The 19,226-nt window shown below is 41.2% G+C and overlaps 1 protein-coding gene across 4 annotated transcripts in view; it reads right to left on the bottom strand.

Moving 5' to 3' along the window:
- ATXN7L1 (ataxin 7 like 1) overlaps window positions 1-19,226 on the bottom strand; it is a 197,182-nt gene that overhangs the window by 2,755 nt on the left and 175,201 nt on the right. For 2 of the 4 annotated variants that reach the window (XM_039517081.1, XM_039517093.1), the window contains 3 exons: window positions 11,433-12,369; window positions 3,833-3,907; window positions 1,067-1,244 (listed from right to left, as the gene is read on the bottom strand). In XM_039517081.1, the coding sequence (XP_039373015.1) occupies window positions 1,203-1,244; window positions 3,833-3,907; window positions 11,433-12,369 (1,054 nt within the window). In that variant the 3' untranslated portion in view covers window positions 1,067-1,202. Of the gene's footprint in view, window positions 1-1,066; window positions 1,245-3,832; window positions 3,908-9,883; window positions 9,932-11,432; window positions 12,370-19,226 lie in introns of those variants that run through there. The other 2 variants (XR_005591675.1, XM_039517088.1) reach the window with 2 other exon arrangements.

Raw genomic sequence — 19,226 nt, 5'->3', positions numbered from 1 at the left:
AAGAAATGTTCAATAAAAACATAATTCAAAGAACATTTTAAAAATATAAACATTGCTTAAACTTTCCTACATTTCATACTGTTTCTGAAACTATTCCGGTCAGCTAGCTCCGAAATACAGTAAAACATAAATTATTACAAAATTAACACTATAAAAATGTACTTTAAGAATATCTTCTAAACTTTTTTCAAAGGGTCTAGCCTTGTTTACAATTCCTTAAACATTTTATAATTCTTAAAATCTGCCTTAAGCCTTCTTTTTTTAAAAAAGAAAAAAGTAATCTCCTTACTATCTGCAGTCTCTCCTTCCCCCAAGATGTAAATAAACCAGCATATAAGTGCACTTTTAACACTGTAGAAATAAAAATTAACTCCTCTGTACTAATGTTCCAGTACCTGGTATCAATTTTCTGATTATAAAATCTACATTTTATATAAAAAAAAACAGTAATCCTATAAGAAACACTGTCAGTGCAATTCTATTGATGCAAACCAATTTGTTCAACTCCTGTCCTTGCAAACCCAAATTGTTTAATGAAGCAAACCAGTAGTATGATCTTAGGGGTCACAACTCCCACCACGATATGGGGAATTTTTCTGTTGCGTTCCTACTAACTTTAGCAGGAGTTAGATGTGTATATCCTCCATGCGTTGACTGGAGTCCAGACTCCTTAAGAGCCTGATCCTGAGAGATGCTGAGCACTCAGAACTCCCAATGAAGTCAATGGGAGTTATGGGTGCTGAGCACACCCATCAAAATTAGTTCTTAAAGTTGCAATGCCCCAATTGTTACAAACTGCTGAGAAATGCACTAGGTAATATTTTTTATCCATAAGACAAGCATAAATCCAGAGATTACTGTTGTTTGTAATTAATGATAACAATTTTGGGGGACAATTTAAAATCCAAGCCATGAATTAGATTATTTTGGAATGTCCACTGTTACTGTTGTAAGAAACAAAGGGAGCAAAGCAACATTAACAGCTTGAGAAGGCATGAAACAGAACAAAAGCAGAATGCACAGATCAGTGGCAAATACAAGCGAGAAACTAAACAATCCACTGTTATAGCAGTTTTCTGTAAATTTTGTTTAGAACCACAAACTGCTAAAAGGTTAAATCCACCTGCAGGACACAGAAAATAAAAACTTTGTGGTGTAGGGTTGCTGAGAGCTAGAGATTATAGGCTGGTTCCTTTTCCTTGCTATGGAAGAGTCCTTATCCTACCAGTCCGATTTGATGTTTTCTAAAAGAGAAACCAGAGCCAATTTCAAAACCATGAAACATTTCCCAGTACATGCACTTGTTCATTCAATACTGTAACAACTTTAATAATGCACCTGCAAAGGCTAGAAAAGGAATTTATTTGTTATGAGATTTAAGAAAAACAAAGTTTAATTCCTTTTGAGAAATACATTCTCTTTTTCTAAGAAATAAATAAACTCATTACATTAGACTCCAATGAAAAGAAGCTGTATCAAATATGCTGTTTGTTTCTTGTTGAGACTGTGTGTAGGGTTTAAAAAAAAAAGAGATTCAGTGATACACTGATTTAATGAACACAAGAATCAGGGCAAATGTGAAATAACAAACAGGAGGCAGTTCTAAAGAATCTTTTCCTTATACATCACATCTCCACTAGCCTTAGGCAGAAAAACTATTGTAATCCCAAATGACATACAATGCATTGTCACCTCTTACTACAATGATCTGGTTATACATATTTAAAAACCATAATACAAGGGCTTGAAATATTAAAACAGTCAGGTACCTAAAAATATTACAAAGACAAAAAAATGATTAATTATAAATCTAATGCAGGGATGGATGTTATGGCCAGTAATTCTGGGGAAGTCTGCTTTTAGTTCGCAGCTGACATCAACAGGTAGAAGACATTTTCATGTAAAGTCATTTTACCAGCTCCATTGTGGTTTATTAAAAACCACACAGTGCAGGCTACTGTGACAATATCCTGATTGCTGCAACTTTCAGATACCAGATCAGTTTATGTAATTGACAAAAATCTTACAAAAAGAGACATGGCCATGTAGCATAAGCCTAATTTTTGACTTCCAGAGCACTCTGTTGCCAATTCATATGATCAGTATTAACCCCAATCATTCAAAAACCCTGAGTCAGGCCCCATTAAATCATGATATTTAAAAACAACAATATATTTTGGTTTATTTGCGTTTAGGGTTCATGTTTTCAAGCTTCAAATATTGCAATGCTTGATAAAACTGCAAGAGCTGGCAACAGTGTAATAGCTTCTGTTTATGTACGACTGCCACAAAATCAATGTTTTGTACTCTTGGGTTCTCACTGGTGGATCCAGTACAGCAGTTAACTAACAAACCTTATTCCTGGGGTTGTGTATAGATGATGCAGCTGAAAGAACAAAACAGGAATTGCCCCTTAAATCAACCAAACATCTGTATTACGCCTTGTAACAGCTTTCACCCCTGACTGTATTTGGATGTCATTCTCTCAAAACAAAAAGCCAGTGTGCAAGGAGAGATTTTCCAATGCATTTGTTTATTAATAGTAGTTCTTCCTCCATGTACTTCCTCCTTTAAATCAGCAAGCAAGGGGGAATAAATTATTTTATTTTAGGTCATATTTTGGTCGTTCATCTCTAAATGATGGTGATTCAGATTATTGTCAATGAGGGAAAATGATGCAAGCTATCAGCATTAGGACTATCACTATTCCTGCTGTTTGTTTCTCTCCTCCCTTGTCTACATGGGGAAAATTGACCAGCATTGACTGCTTTGTGAGTGGCGTACTTATTCCTGAAGAAAGTCACTTCTATTTTGAAGTAGACTGTCCATATGGGGAATAGTTATGGGGGAATATCTTATCGTTCCCTGGGGACTTGATACAACGGGAAGGCTTGTGTGTTCCAATGACCCTGAGAGCTAGCCTGGTGGGAGTTTAACTCCTGGTAGGGCCGTCCAAGCTGGACATGTCAAAGGGTAGAGACCAAATGAAAAGCAGTCCACAAGTCCGCCAGGTTGAGCAACAGGCCAACAACCTGCCCTCTCAAACAAGCTGCGTTACAGAAACACAACAAGGTAGTCATTCCAGCAAACAGTGGGATAGACAGGGATGGCAGAGCATTGTTCATGCCCTGAGCGATGTCTGATGGTGTGGGAAGGAGTCAGATTCAGAGTACCGTATAGACTCGTTCATAAGCCGAATATTTTTGGTAAAAAAGTGATGCATCAAAGAGCGGGGGTCGGCTTATAAACCGGTCTACACCAAAATTTGATGATTTTAAACTCTATGGAATCACTGAATTGAATATCTAATACATTGTCATTTTGTTTACCTGGAGTGTCTGCAGGCATGGAGGCCCTAAGCCAATGCTGGGAGCTGAGGGGCTTCATGCCTGTGAATGCTCCAGGTAAACAAAATATTTCTCTGCCCTACTTCTCTCTTCTGATTACTGCTGCATCAGCCTAGTCAGTTTCCTTTTGCAGTGAGTTTTATGTGTAAAGCTCTGTTTCAGCTGCTGCTGGCTGGTGTTCCACCACATCAGAGACAGCTGGCCAGGCAAACGACAAACTGACTGGGCAGTGGTGTGGGTGGCCAACAATATGCAGGAAACTCACCATCCATACACTCTTTGGGAGCAATAAACAGCTGCAAAAAGAATCTTAATGAGGGGCGGGGGGAATCTAATCATTTATAAAAGGAGGATTAAATCTACAGAGGACAAAGCTTAAAAATATAATTTAATACATAAAATGATTCAAACTTTACTTGACAGAGTATCTGCTGTTGGACTACTGAAGTGAACTTTTGCTTAAAAACAACAACCCCAAAACTTACTTGTCTGTTGTGTACTGGGTTTGATGTACTCGAAGGACTGGATTGTGACAAAGCTACACTGTTATTTTTTCCAATCTGAAAGACATTAATTGAATAGTATTGAAAAGCACATTGTTGTCAGATGCATGGGAAGCCTGTATTGGCCTTGTTTTCTTTCATGTTGAAAGCATGTTTTACATTTATTTAGAAAACAGAGGTAACTGCTACTGTCTATTGAAAACCAAGTTTCTTTAGCTATAATCCTAGTGATCTCACGGAACCTGTTAAAGGCAGGCAAACGTAGTTACATTTCACAAAGCACATAGGAAACACTAACTGGAACAGTATGGGATGGAAAAACAACAAATCAGATGGACCCTCTGTCTAGCTCTGTAGTGACCCGACTTTGACTTGTGGCCTACAGACTGATTTCAGTCTGATGCACTGGGCTGCAGCTAATCTATTGCAGCACCTCAAGCTAGTGGACACATTGCAAAGGCCTCAAGCTGCTGAGTCTTGAGAAGTCCTTTGGATTTCTGACCTCAAACTTTATTACATTTTGCTGTGTGTCATGGTCAACTTCCAGTACCTGTCCCCGTGAATCTGCAGCCCTAACAGCTGCAAATGGGAAGTGCTGCATTATACTCAGTTACCTCTAACTGTTGTGCAGGACGACACTTATGACTATTTTGAATGGAGGAACCTACGTTGCATTCCCCTAGTTTAATGTTTATACTCTTAAACACCCTTTTGTTAGGCGTTGTCTAACAAACTCCTTTTATAGGCAAGGTTGCAGCTTTTACTGCTGTCTTTTGTATAGTTTATTCTACATATTAATCACCCTCTGTGTAAAGCCAGGTTTCCCAATGCCCCTTAAGTTCCTGTCCTTGTTTTTAGCTTCAGTTTGCATCCTGAGTCTCTTACTTTCATAAATAGGTTTGTTGCATCCTTCCCTTTATATTGTACCTTTCAGCATTTTAAACACTTTATGGACCCTTGCAATTGCTTCTTTTCTAGCTATTTCTCATAGATATATAGGTTGTCTCAACTGCACAGAGACTTCTCTATCATGTTTGTTGTTTCCTTCTACATGTTTATTTCCCTGTACTGAGGATCAAAGCCATAGCACACACGTTGATTCAGAGCAAATCCTTCCCTCTGCTAGTTGGTCAGAGGAAAAAGGGAAGAGAGCATTTTTCAATCAGACTGACATGGTCCTTCTATAATGCACAAGAAGCCAGATCAATTTATTAGCCCAGTGGACAGAGAGTTTACATTGCATTTGAGGAGAGGGACACTTACATGCTTTCTTCTACGTGTGGAATATATTAGCTGTATTAGCCTGCCAACCTACCCAATGCTTCCTTCTGCCTCCATCTAGAGGGGCAGGGTTGTTTAACGGCAGGGCAGGTTTTTGCACAGAATATGTTAGAATGATTGATTATAAAAAGCGTGACAGAAGAGGTATTAAATCTCTTCTCCATGTGCCCCATAACTGGGGATTCAGATCTGTATTATTCCATGCTTACAATACCTGGATTCAGAGGGCTGAGCTATGGACACGGCTTCACTATTCTAGCCCTAGTGTGCTTTCTGTTTAATTCTGACCCCGCTAGTGATTTTCAAATGGTTTGAAAATGGTTTCAAATGTAGGGAAGTTGTATGTGTATGAGAGTATGAGGTAGACACAGCTAGGAGATGACAAACTACAAACCTGATCCTTGTGTCCAGTTGAGCTGTGTTTGGTGCAGGGGGAGGATAGGGTAGGGCAGAACGGTAGCCTCAAGCCACCTTTCTGTTCCCTCATATCCTGCGGCTGGCTGGGTCCTGGTTTGGACACTGGCATAGCAGCGCAGGTGTTTGGGCATTGCTAGAGCACACCCTGCTCAGTCCACCCCACCCCGCCCTGCCCTGCCACACCCTTATGCTGGGCTCGGGAGGCTGAGAACTGGTGGGATAGAGCTGGCTACAAGGAATTACACCATTTGAAGTCTTTCCTATACAAAGAGTATCACCAGCTGCTTGATTAGGGCAGCACAAAGCCTCCAGAACCCAGTACTGAGGATCTGATGCCAGGGGTGTAAATTTGCAGTGAGATCAATTTACTGGACCACAGAGTTTTTTTTGAGAGCCAGTGCAACATAATGTGCAGACACATATTTAGATAAAATTTAGTCAAAATATTGTTATAAAATTGTCCATTGCACATCCCAGGGTTTGCCTGGATGCCAGCACTTTCTCTATCTGTTAGGTTTTTCTGTAGGGGCCCAGCAGTGCAGTGTACAGGCATTTATAACCACTCAGAACTGGGGAACATTGTCTTCTTAAGCCTCAGGAGCATTTTCTCTGAGGATGCAAGGATCACATATGCTTATCCTGGATTGGTACCGGTGGCTGACAAACATATTTGGAACAGGTAATTTACCAGATCAATTTCATTGTCAACCAGTCTCAATTTTATAACATTCATTGGGGAAGAAGCCAAGGTCTCTCTCCTGAGTGGAGTGAGACACATAGGGCCACCCGGGGGAGGAGGAAAGGGGGCAAGTGGGGCAATTTGCCCCAGGCCCCACAGGGGCCCCCATGAGAATATAGTATTCTATAATATTGCAACTTTTTTTTATGGAAGGGCCCCCCCGAAATTGCTTTGCCCCAGGCCCCCTGAATCCTCTGGGCGGCCCTGGAGACGCACACTGAAGACCAGTGACTGCTTCCTTGCTGCTTGTGGCAGAAGGGCAATGAGAGGGTATGCGGTTGGTCAGAGTTGGGTTGGGTTTTTACCAGCTTTGTGGCCTTTTTCCTTTCCCCCCATGTCCTATCGTTTATTGTTTGTCCACTCCACACACTTATCAGGGCTTGGCCTTTGTCTCAGTCCCACCTGTTCATGACATTGACCTTTCTCCTCAGGGCAGTTTTGACTCAATCGTGGTGCCTCTATGCACATGTTATCCAAAACAAATTCTCTTTTACTCGTATCAGAGACAAGGCTGATGTATGGTAACAGACCTTCCCAGTCGTGCATGCAGACAACCAGTGCCTGACAACTACACTCACTGATGGAATAAACTAAGCTTCATGCACCACTATTCCTTCTTTAGCCTTCTGTTTGTATACTGGGGCTGTCTTTGCCCTGGGTCCCGGAGCAATGTGCCATATGGGTTGTTTACAGAGTACTGCAACTATGTAAACACTTTTCCTAGCCACTGAAGGCATCATCATGTCAAGTCCACAGCAGGGAGTTGTAGGATACTATCAGGAGAATGATATGAAAAATTCGCTATAGCCAGTTAAACTAGGGTCTGTTTAACTCCTCCCCCAGTTACAATGCTTTGAACTTAGATAGCCCTTTTCTCTGGTAAGTCTCAAAGCTGGTGGGTGGGTGATCATTCTGCCCCCATTTTACAGATGAGGAAACAGGCACTGAGAGGTGTGGTGACTTGCCCAAGGTCCTAGGGGGAGTCAGTGGCACATCTGGGAGTAGAACCCAGGCCTCTTGGCTCTCATTCATTTAATGCTGAGAATGTGATAACACAGGAGACGGAATCCCTCGGTGTATAAACAGAACAGATTAACCATATGGGTTGCAGCAGCATCAGCTTCCTCACAAAGCTCTGCTGGTAGCGCTTAACCTTGACCTGGAGGGATTACTTCCAAGAGTGGGAGGGTAATTCAGAGTCACAGCCCATCTGGTCCTTGGCACTCTATTGAGATGGGTAATAAAAAGGTTCCAGTCGTGGTGGTGCTTTCTTGGTGATGGGGACAACTTTACACAGGAATTAGAGTGAGGCCAGCTATCAATTTATTCCATTTATAAACTGGTCTATTTCACAGCCATCAAAAGGTAAAGCTTCCAGATACTGCCTCCCTGGGCTGGATTTTAGGTAGAGGTGAAAAGCTCCACACCCTATCACCAGTCACCCGAGCCCTTCAGTGCCCTGCCCCTTGCTCGCTTATTATAAGGGGAGACCTACAAAATGCCAACTCTACATCAGGGAACAGCAGCAAGATTCCCAGTAACACTGATCTGTTGTAGAATTCTAGAAACACAAATACTGTAAGAACACAGCCCGTCAACATTCAACTCAGCTTTAAACTGGCTTTGAACATTTCAGACAAAAGACTTCACCCCCCAGCTTTTTCAGTACTCACACGTAAGGCTAATAAAGTTATTCAGTTGCTATACAGTAACTCCTCACTTAAAGTCATCCCAGTTAACGTTGTTTTGTTGTTACGTTGCTGATCAACTAGGGAACATGCTTGTTTAAAGTTGCACAATGCTCCCTGCTAACATTGTTTGGCAGCCGCCTGCTTTGTCCACTGTTTGCAGGAAGAGCAGCCCATTGCAGCTAGCTGGTGGGGGCTTGGAACCAGGGTGGACCAGCAGCCCCCCCATCAGCTCCCAGCTCCCCTAAGTTCCCTGTGCGGCTATCAATTGCAGGCAGTTCAGCTGTCCCTCCCGCCACTGCCATGTGCTGCTCCTGCCCTCTGCCTTGGAGCTGCTCCCAGAGACTCCTGCTTGCTGTGCAGGAGGAAGAAGGGGGGGCGCTAATGTCAGGGTGTCCCCCTCCTCCCTGCTCCTGCACCCCGCTTACCCCTTCTCCATTACCAGGGTCAATCAATTTGATTTAAATCAAATCCACCCTGGTAATATCATCTATAGTCTGAGTTTCCTCCCTTTTGAGATATTGAAAATGTCTTGTATCTAAGGCATCCTAGTATTTTTTGGGGCACATATTTCAAACCACTGGCATGGAGATGGGATGGTAAGGCTGATATATAGGGTGCTCCAATGACTGTCTGGGGATGAGGTTAAATCCAGGTCACCTGGACAGAGCTAAAGGACTAAGCCATGTGATCAACCGCAACTGAAAAACAATGCCATTATTCCCTGCAAAGAAACAAAATTATCCATTTTCAAAAGCCAAAATCATCTCTCTGTATGTTATGTAATTTTTTTTTCTCTACTGGTAGCAGGAGAGAGAAAATACATAATGGTGCCCTCCCTTGGGCTCTTTACTCTGTCCACTACACCGGTCTGAGAGCCCTGTTCGTCCTCTTTTCTCATTTCTGTGCTGCTCCTATGTATGGAATGCCCTTCCCAAGCCATCCTCTCTTTGTTCACGTTCCCTTTAAAAACTCACTTCTGCAATGTCCATATGGAGGGAGAGTTTTCGTTTAAAACAAAACAAAAAGCCACACACAAAGCTATCCCCACCTCTGGGTTTTGCAGTGTGTCCTGTCTTCTACAGCTTTTTCTCCTTTCTAGACCAGCGGTTTTCCATCTTTTTTCACTTGCAGACTCCTAAACGATTTCAAATGGAGGAGCGGACCCTTTGGAAATCTTAGACACAGCGATCCACAGACCACAGATTGAAAACCACTGTTCTAGACTAAAACCCCTCAGGGCAGGGACTAGCTTTGTTTGTGTGCATTGCATATCAATAATAAATCATAATAAAGGTTTTATCGGTATGCATGTGGCCACAATGTATTTATTCTCACACCTTACACTTTTGCCTACATATGGTGCCATTTTCTCCCAGGATTTCAAAGCTCTATAATCAGTGGCAATTCTCCATCCTAGATTATTTAAGTGGGGCATCCTAACCACCTTTATTTGATTCTATTTATTTAGATATTTAAAAACTACACTGAATACAAAGCTCTGAGCACATGCACATTAAAACGATAATCAACTGCTCAATAAAGGTGCTTTGGAAATTGTCTCATACGCCTCGGCTTTGGCTACCAAAATGTTCAATGAAATACCCTCCTTGGAAGCTCTGCTGCTTTGGAGCCCTCTGGTGGAATCTGTACTACATAGTCGGTGCCAACGAAGCAAGTCCAAGGGGGAAACTGTGCTGTTAAACAGCCATGAATGGTGCACAGAACTGTGGTTAAGATGAATTTATTTTACTTTGGCTTAAGTTTTCCTACTTCTGATTGGGGAACAGCTTCAGGGATCCGGAGATGGCTGTACCATTGTTTCAATATAAGCAAAAAAGAGAAAAGCTTCTGACCACACCCCCACTCCCCATTGAAAAATGTAAATACTACCATCTGACAGGTGAAGACGACACTGGCAGCTCACAGATCAGGCACAGAAGTTTGATGATTTGCCTAAGGTCACAAAGCAAATCAGTGACAGATCTGGCAGAAAACAGAGCCCAGCAACAGAACTTAGAGGGACTGACAATCGCTATCTGCTCTAACAGACAAACTGTCCAGAATTTGTCACCCAACTGAAGTGGAAAGGGAAAACTCCTGAAAACTGCTATTTATAAAAGCAATTAAAATCAAATGAAGATACAGATTATTGTGGAAATAAGTGCTAATTTCACAAATACCAGCTGAATGTATTAAACTAGCTATCGCAATTAACTAGTGCATCACCACTTTTTAATACCATGACCCCATGCTACAACAGGAATAGCCTTGGGTTCCCACACTGCCATCTATCCATAAAGAAAGAGAGGATGGCCATAACTCCTCCCTCTCTCCCACAGCCTTGTTTGTGACCCCCTACGGTGAGAACTAGTCCATACCACACAGGGCTCAAATACGTTTCTTTTAAGCCCTTTTACTACTTTGTTTTCTGTAATAAGTGCACTGTGGATTGTTCCAATAGCCACAGTATTCCATGAAAACTACTGTTTCTTCTCTTTTCAACGTACTGATCTGAATTATCCAGTCATGATGTTTAAAGCAGTCACTATCCTTCGTGTGTAACACATACTATTTACAAATTATTTGAATGTTAATAAAAACAAATACAAGTGTATTTAAAACAAATCCACATGTGAAGCGAACTTCCATTCTCCTGGTTCCAACTATGAAATAAGTCTATTTTTTTTAGCTTTATTGAGTTCACCAATCCAAAAGTTACTGTACTCCAGAATAAGGACTGTTGTCTAATAAAGGGGATCCTAATTCGCAGAACTGAGGTCATCACCAGTCTTTGAACAATTCATTTAGGAGCCAACCCCCTAAAAAGAGAGTGAACGAGTAGTACTGCTCAAAGGGGAAAACGAGTTTGGTTTAGGTCTGGAATCAGAAAGATGCTGAGAGCACAAAACAGTTACTGAATCCATGGGAGTGACTGGTACTCTCCACCTTTCAGGAGCAGGCCTTTATTTTGCATGTGTTTATGAAAAAAAAAATAGCACTCCAAAAGCGAAACATCTGTATATAAAGAAACCAAATCAGATGAGCTGTGCAGTGATGAGCGATACTGAGATAGATTACATATTGAATTTGCACACACTGTACCAAGCCATGAACGAAGAGCAGGAATTAACTTCTGAAAGTTCTTCCCCATCCTTCCCCCTCAATTTGGTTTCTAAAACATAACTGGCTAGTTGTATAGTTGCATTAAGACTGTTATAACTTGTAAAACAAAAATATTTGAATTAAGTATCACAAAGGTGTTTTGCACACTTGAACCTCCCTTCCACACCAGGTTCAAAACAAATGCAAAAACATTTTTGCATCAGCCTAAACAGTAAGTTAAAAGATGAAAAACAGAGTCTGAGACAATTGTAAAACCAGTTCCCCCACAATTCAGTACATTTCAAATAAGGCAAACAAGACCTGCAGAGAAGTAACTGGAAGAATCCCTTACCTGCCGAGAGAGCGAGCTGGTTGGAGGATCTGGCACCGTAGAAATAAGGTTGGCAGTGTTCTTTTTGTGAACACTATTCATACCAGGCATTTTAGTGATTTTACAGGCTTTGCTACTAGTACTAGAGTTTTTACGTTTTTTTCCTTCTGATTTGTCAAAAGAAAGGGGTAGAGAAGACACCGCATTATGTGCTGTCAGGGAATGGTCCCCTGAATGGTGCACAAAGGAGGATACAGACAAATTAGAGGAGTCAATACTGCTTACTACCATGCTCATGTGTTTTACTGAGTCAGTTGAGCTACTTGCTAATGAAGTCCGTCCTGAGGGCTCCGATTTGGCACTGAGTGGGCTTGTTCCATTGTTTGTATTGTGTACAGACATACTGTTATAGGAAGATGTAGCCTGATAGGAGTTCAAAGTTGAACTTGAGTTCAGGACACAGTTCTTTTTGTGGGACCCTGAAAATGAAGACGAGGAGGATGTTTGCAAAGATAATGAAGAGGAAGAAGACTGTGACTTTTTCTTTTTGTTACTTGAAGATTCATCGCTCCGAGACGATAGGTCTTTGACTTTTGAGGATTTGCTGGTTTTTGTTTTGGATGGCTTGTGGGATGGGGAAGGGATGACTGCTGGCACTGGTGACACAGCTGATGGTGCCTTAAAAGGTGAGTCCATGATATTTAAACTTGCGGCCACATGAGGAAAAGTTGTGGTGTGTGACACAATGGAATTCGTATCCGACGCTGTCACAAAGGCTGTGTTCGATAACATGGCTGATGTCATTATGTAAGAAGAAGTGATTCTTGAGCTGATGGGTGTTGAAGGAATATACACTGCATTGGGGTTGCTGAAAGGCTGTAAAACCGATGCCGGAAAAGGGGTGGTGATATGTGCTGCTGGAGAAGGCATGGGGCTATCTACTGCAGGAGGGATTTTCCTAAATATAAAAAAGAAAAACATTGAGGTTCAGATTTTTTATTTTTCATTCAATCTGATAGGTTCAATTTCATTGCAGATAGGAACAGTTTTTCTGGACAGACCAAATTATGAAAAAAAAGCAAACCAGACATTCTAATTCTGAATACTATCCCTAGTGACCATGTAAATTTTAACTCCAATACCACAGACTATATTGCACATTTTGTGTCAGTTTAAAATGTCTATCTTTTTTAAACTCATAGTTCTAATGTTAGGTGCTTTGTGATTCAATCTAAAATAAATATGCACACACATTTTATTACTATAATAATTTCCTAAACATGGATCTTAAATTATATTTTCCCAAAGTGTAGTTTCAAATCAGGAATATTGATCTGATGCTGAAGAAAGTGGGGGAGTAATACACAGACCCGAGCAGAGAATTATGCTGTGTAAACTTCCCCAAACAACACTGCCAATGCCTCTTAATCCTGCCTGCAACACACCTGCTAATCTAGATCCAGGCTTCACTTCAGCAAAAAGTGCTAAGTGAAAATTCTGAGTTCAATGTTTCAATTAAATAATGTTATTCCAAATTTAATTTCCTGTTTCCTGCCCCACCTTACAAAATAACCCAGAGATACAAAAAAGCTCAATCACATGGCTCTCAACCTCTAACCATAATGTTTAAAAATATTACATTTGTTTTTCTTGAAAGTATTCAAAGGATGGATTAGTGGGACAATTCAACATTAACCTGAATTTACAGGTCAGATCAATGAGGGTAGGGAGCTCTTGCAGTTGGCCGGTTTCTGAGTTATGAATCACAGGATCAGCGCGTAGTCCATCACTCTGTCAGTGCAGGATTGTTCCCTATAGCTCATTTTAGGGCTGGCCAGATAGGATTAGTCAAATCCCTATGTGATGAATTTCACTGATTTTTGTTGAATAACTTGTCAATTTGTTGTGATATTTAATCAGCTCTATAGGTGGCTGAATACTACTTGGAGAATATATTATTCAATAATTACCAGTGAAATTAGTTATCTATATTGAATTTTGTTTTCTATTCAGCCAACTCTAGCATATATTTTATTGCTTTATCTAGTCTTACCTTAAGTGTCCCAAGAAATTGGGCTTCTGTCATTTCTTCTGGGAAACTATTACGTGTCCTTTTCCTGCCATTCAGCCTGAAGTTTAGCTTTCTTAATCTCATTCAATTTCTCCTAGTTACACTCCTTTGTATCAGCCTCTCAAATACAACTTTTTTGAGCCATGTTTACACCCTTCAGGGATTAACAGACTCAGATCTCCATGGCCCCAGAACGGTCACTCAGACAAGTATACATACAAACCCTCAACGGAGTATTTCCGTATAAAGTAGTTCCGATTTCCTAACTACTCTCATTGATCGTCTCTGAACTACATCCTATTTGCAGTATCTATCTGGAATTGAAGGGCCTAGCACTGAACACAATGCTTATGTTAGAGAGGGGGATGGAATTATGCAGAGGCCTGGGAACTACCAATTAATGAGAGCTAGGGCTGGTCTACACTGGGGCGTGTGTGTGTGTGTGTTTTGAACTAAGATACGCAACTTCAGCTATGCTATTTGCGTAGCTGAAGTCAAAGTATCTTAGTTCAACTTACCTGGCCGTCCTCACGGCGGCGAGTCGACTGTCGCGGCTCCCCCGTCGACTGCGCTTACTCCTCCTGCCGAGGTGGAGTATGGGCGTCGATTAGCGGATCGATTTATCACATCCAGATGAGAGGTGATAAATCGATCCCTGATACATCGAACACTACTCGCAGATCCGGCAGGTAGTATAGACGTACCTCTAGTCTCAACTCTGCTAATGACATGCTGTGTGACTGTGGACAAGTTGCTTAGCTTCTGTGTGCCTCGCTTTCTTCATCTGCAAAGTGGGGGTGCTAATTCTTACCCACCTTTGTGAGTAAGATGAAAAGTACTACATGAGTATTATTATTCTGGGGAACATATTCTCAGCACACTGCTTCACCTCACCCCTCATCTCTGCTGCATGATCCATAGCTATGGGACTGCAATAGCATCAGTTCTAGAGTAGTGCTTTATAAAAGCCCCTGCTTAGAGAGACTGTCATGCAGTCAGTTGGGGAAGATGAGAAAAGCTCAGTCTGGAAGAAGGAGAGGATAAGAAAGGGATACAATTAGGGACCAGTATCATGAACTTTCAATGTTATATGGTAAATAACGTGCTGACAGAATTAACTGAAAAAAGAAATAGTCAACATACGTAGAGATTTCATAAAGAGGCTGAGCTAGTAGTTGGGTAAAACATTTAAGGTTAGATCCTGCTCTCATTGAAATCCAAGGCAAAACTCTCACTGACTTCAATGGGAGCAGGATAGTGCCTTTTAACATGTTTCACAGTACTGACAGGGGTATTGATTTTTTTTATACTTTTCATGGTAGTCGTGATGCCAGTGACACACACACTCAGCCACCTGAGTGCTGAATCTCCGGATGAACAAAATTAGTAGCTCACAAATCTTTTGAGCTTCTATTCTGGGGATCCACAGCTTTACCTTTGGGTGGCAAAAGTAATGGAACTATAGCTCTGAGCAGGAGGCTGGTCTAATGAACTGCTACAGCTACTACTGGAAGATGAGAAATACTTGTGCAGCAAACACCTGCTATCTCTCAGCTATGCAAGAAACTAACCCCTGGGGCAACAAACCCACTGTTTCCAAATGTTGTCTCCCAACACAACAGCTTTATTTTTTATAGGCTACAAGGTTAGTCAGACAAGCCGAGCTTTAGTATTTCAATAGCAATATATTTAAATAAAATTAAAACTGGTTTATCTAATAACTGCTATATAAGGCCTATAACAGCTCTGATATATGGAGTGACATGAAACATTACAGAGTAATGTAGTTATATTGGATGGAGTATGCACATTGTGCAGTACAATCCCACAGTCATATCTTCAAGTCCCAGGTGCTGTTTTTACATTGTTTTCTAAATTCTTAAATTTTAGTAATGCCGGCTATTTTTAATGCATCTATGCAACTCATGCCCATATGCAGTGCTTAGGACACTGTTGCAAAATATAATGGTGAAATATGTTTAATATTGCATTGCAAATGGACATGTTAAGACCTCAATGCCAATGAGCCTCATAAAACCTGTGTGCTGCCAGGAATACCTCATGTTCTGAAATCTTGACACACCGTATCAAGTGCTCAATGTATGGTACTGACACCATTCCCCTTTATTCCAAACACCTTCAGTCTCCTCCAGGGTTGTCACAGATATATAGTTTTCCTTCCAGTTTTGAGGGGAAAGAATGAACATCATGCAAAGTTGACACCAATGATGCTCTGCAGATTGGTCAACAAAGATGTGCTGCTAGCCAAGCAGCATCGGTGAGAAGGACTGGGCTGTTATCCATATTTTTGTTCATTAAAAGAATGGCCATACTGGGTCAGACCAAAGGTCCATCTTGCCCAGTATTCTGTCTTCCGACAGTGGCCAATGCCAGGTGCCCCAGAGGGAATGAACAGAACAAGTGATCATCAAGTGATCCATCCCGTTGCCCATTCCCAGTTTCTGGCAAACAACAAGGAAGTGGAGAGTCCTGCACTTAGGACGGAAGAATCCCATGCACTGCTACAGGCTGGGGACCGACTGGCTAAGCGGCAGTCTGCAGAAAAGGATCTGAGGATTACAGTGGATGAGAAACTGGATGAGAGTCAAAGTGTGCCCTTGTTGCCAAGAAGGTTAATGACATATTGGGCTGCATTAGTAGGAGCACTGCCAGCAGATCGAGGGAAGTGATTATTCCCCTCTATTCAGCACTGGGGAGGCCACATCTGGAGTAGTGCATCCAGTTTTGGGCCCCCCACTACAGAAAGGATGTGGACAAATTGGAGAGAGTCCAGTGGAGGGCAAGGGTTGGGGCTTATGAGAAGAGACTGAGGAAATTGGGGTTATTTAGTCTGCAGAATAGAAGAGTAAGAGGGGATTTGATAGCAGCCTTCAACTACCTGAAGGGGGGTTCCAAAGAGGATGGAGCTAGGCTGTTCTCAGTGGTGGCAGATGATAGAACAAGGAGCAATCATCTCAATTTGCAGTGGGGGAGGTCTACGTTGGATATTAGGAAAAACGATTTCACTAGGAGGGTGGTGAAGCACTGGAATGGGTTACCTAGGGAGGTGGTGGAATCTCTATCCTTAGAGGTTTTTAAGGCCTGGCTTGACAAAGCCCTGGCTGGGATGATTTAGTTGGGGTTGGTCCTGCTTTGAGCAGGGGGTTGGACTAGATAACCTCCTGAGGTCTCTTCCAACCCTAATCTTCTGAGATTCTGACACCATCTCTGCCCATTCTGGCTAACAGCCATTGATGGACCTATCCTCCATGAATTTATCTAATTCTTTTTTGAATCCTGTTATAGTCTTGGCTTTCACAACTTCCTCTGGCAAAGAGTTCCACAGGTTGGCTATACACTGTGTGAAGAAATACTTCCTTTTGTTTGTTTTAAACTTGCTGCCTATTAATTTCATTTGGTGACCCCTAGTTCCTGTGTTATGAGGAGTAAATAACACTGCCTTATTTACTTTCTCCATACCAGTCATGATTTTTTAGATCTCAACCATATCCCCCCTTAGTTGTCTCTTTTCCAAGCTGATAAGTCCCAGTCTTATTAATCTTTCCTCATACGGAAGCCGTTCCATACCCCTAATAATTTTTGTTGCCCTTTTCTGAATCTTTTTTGAGTTGGGGCGACCATATCTGCACGCAGTATTCAAGATGTGGGTGTACCATGGATTTATATAGAGGCAATATATTTTCTGGCTTATTATCTATCCCTTTCTTAATGATTCCCAACATTCTGTTAGCTCTTTTTACTGCCACTGTACATGGAGTGGATGTTTTCAGAGAACTATCCACAATGACTCCAAGATCTCTTGAGTGGTAACAGCTAATTTAGACCCCATCATTTTATATGTATAGCTGGGATTACATTTTCCAATGTACATTACTTTTCATTTATCAACATTGAATTTCATCTGCCATTTTGTTGCCCAGTCACCCAGTTTTGAGAGATCCTTTTGTAGCTCTTTGCAGTCTGCTTTGGACTTAACTATCTTGAGTACTTTTGTATCATCTGCAAATTTTGGCACCTCACTGTTTACCCCTTGTTCTGGATTATTTATGAATATGTTGAATAGGACTGGTCCCAGTACAGACCCCTTGGGGACATCACTATTTACCTCTATCCATTCTGAAAACTGACCATTTATTCCTACCCTTCGTTTCCGACCTTTTAACCAGTTACCAATCCATGAGAGGACCATCTCTTTTATCCGATAACAGCTTACTTTGCTTAAGAGTCTTTGGTGAGGGACCTTGTCAAAGGCTTTCTGAAAATCTACGTACACTATATCCACTGGATCCCCCTTGTCCACATGCTTGTTGACCCCCTCAAAGAATTCTAGTAGATTGGCAAGGCATGATATCCCTTTACAAAAATCATGCTGACTCTTCCCCAACAAATTATGTTCTTCCATGTGTCTGACAATTTTGTTCTTGACTATAGTTTCAACCAGTTTGCCCGGTACTGAAGTAAGGCTTACCATCCTGTAATTACTGGATCACCTCTGGAGCCCTTTTTAAAAATTGGCGTCACATTAGCTTTCCTCCAATCATTTGGTACAAAAGCTGATTTAAATGATAGGTTACAGAGTTGGTAGTTCTTCAATTTCACATCTGAGTTCCTTCAGAACTCTTGGGTGAAGACCATTTGGTCCTGGTGACTTATTACTGTTTAGTTTATCACTTTGTTCCAAAAACCTCCTCTAATGACACCTCAATTTGGACAGTTCCTCAGATTTGTCACCTAAAGAAGAATGGCTCAGGTTTGGGAATCTCGCTCACATCCTCAGCCATGAAGACCGATGCAAATAATTCATTTAGTTTCTCTGCACTGACCTTATCGTCCTTGAGTGCTCCTTTGGCATCTCGATCGTCTAGTGACCCCACCGGTTGTTTAGCAGGCTTCCTGGTTCTGATGTACTTAAATTTTTTTTTGCTATTACTTTTTGAGTCTATGACTAGCTGTTCTTCAAATTCTTTTTTGGCTTTTCTAATTATATTTTTACACTTCATTTGCCAGAGTTTATGCTCCTTTCTATTTTCCTCACTAGGATTTAACTTCCACTTTTTAAAGGATGCCTTTTTGCCTCTCACTGCTTCTTTTACTTTGTTGTGTAGCCAGGTAGTACTTTTTTGGTTCTCTTACTATGTTTTTTAATTTGGGATATACATTTAAGTTAAGCCTCTAATATGGTGTCATTAAAAAGTTTCCTGCCACAGGGAAGTTAAATTTAATTATATTATGGTCACTATTACCAAGCGGTCCAACTATATTCACCTCTTGGACCAGATCCTGTGCTCCACTTAGGACTAAATCAAGAATTGCCTCTCTTCTTGTGGGTTCCAGGACTAGCTGCTCCAAGAAGCAGTCATTTAAGGTGTCAAGAAACTTCCTCTCTGCATCCCAGCCTAAGGTGACATGTACCCAGTCAATATGGGGATAGTTGAAATTCTCCATTATTATTGAACTTTTTATTTTAATAGCCTCTCTAATCTCCCTGAGCATTTCACAGTCACTATCACCATCCTGGTCAGGTGGTTGGTAATATATCCCTACCGCTATGTTCTTATTATCAGAGCATGGAATTACTATCCATAGAGATTTTATAGAACAGTTTGGTTCATTTAAGATTTTTACTTTATTTGATTCTATGCTTTCTTTCACATATAGTGCCACTCCACCACCAGCAAGACCTGTTCTGTTTTTCCGATATATTTTGTACCCTGTATTACTGT

This window comes from Mauremys reevesii, linkage group 1 (assembly GCF_016161935.1).
Source record: "Mauremys reevesii isolate NIE-2019 linkage group 1, ASM1616193v1, whole genome shotgun sequence".
Lineage (NCBI taxonomy): Eukaryota > Metazoa > Chordata > Testudines > Geoemydidae > Mauremys > Mauremys reevesii.
Note: the sequence above shows the minus strand (reverse complement) of the source record. Positions and strands in the feature narration are given on the sequence as shown.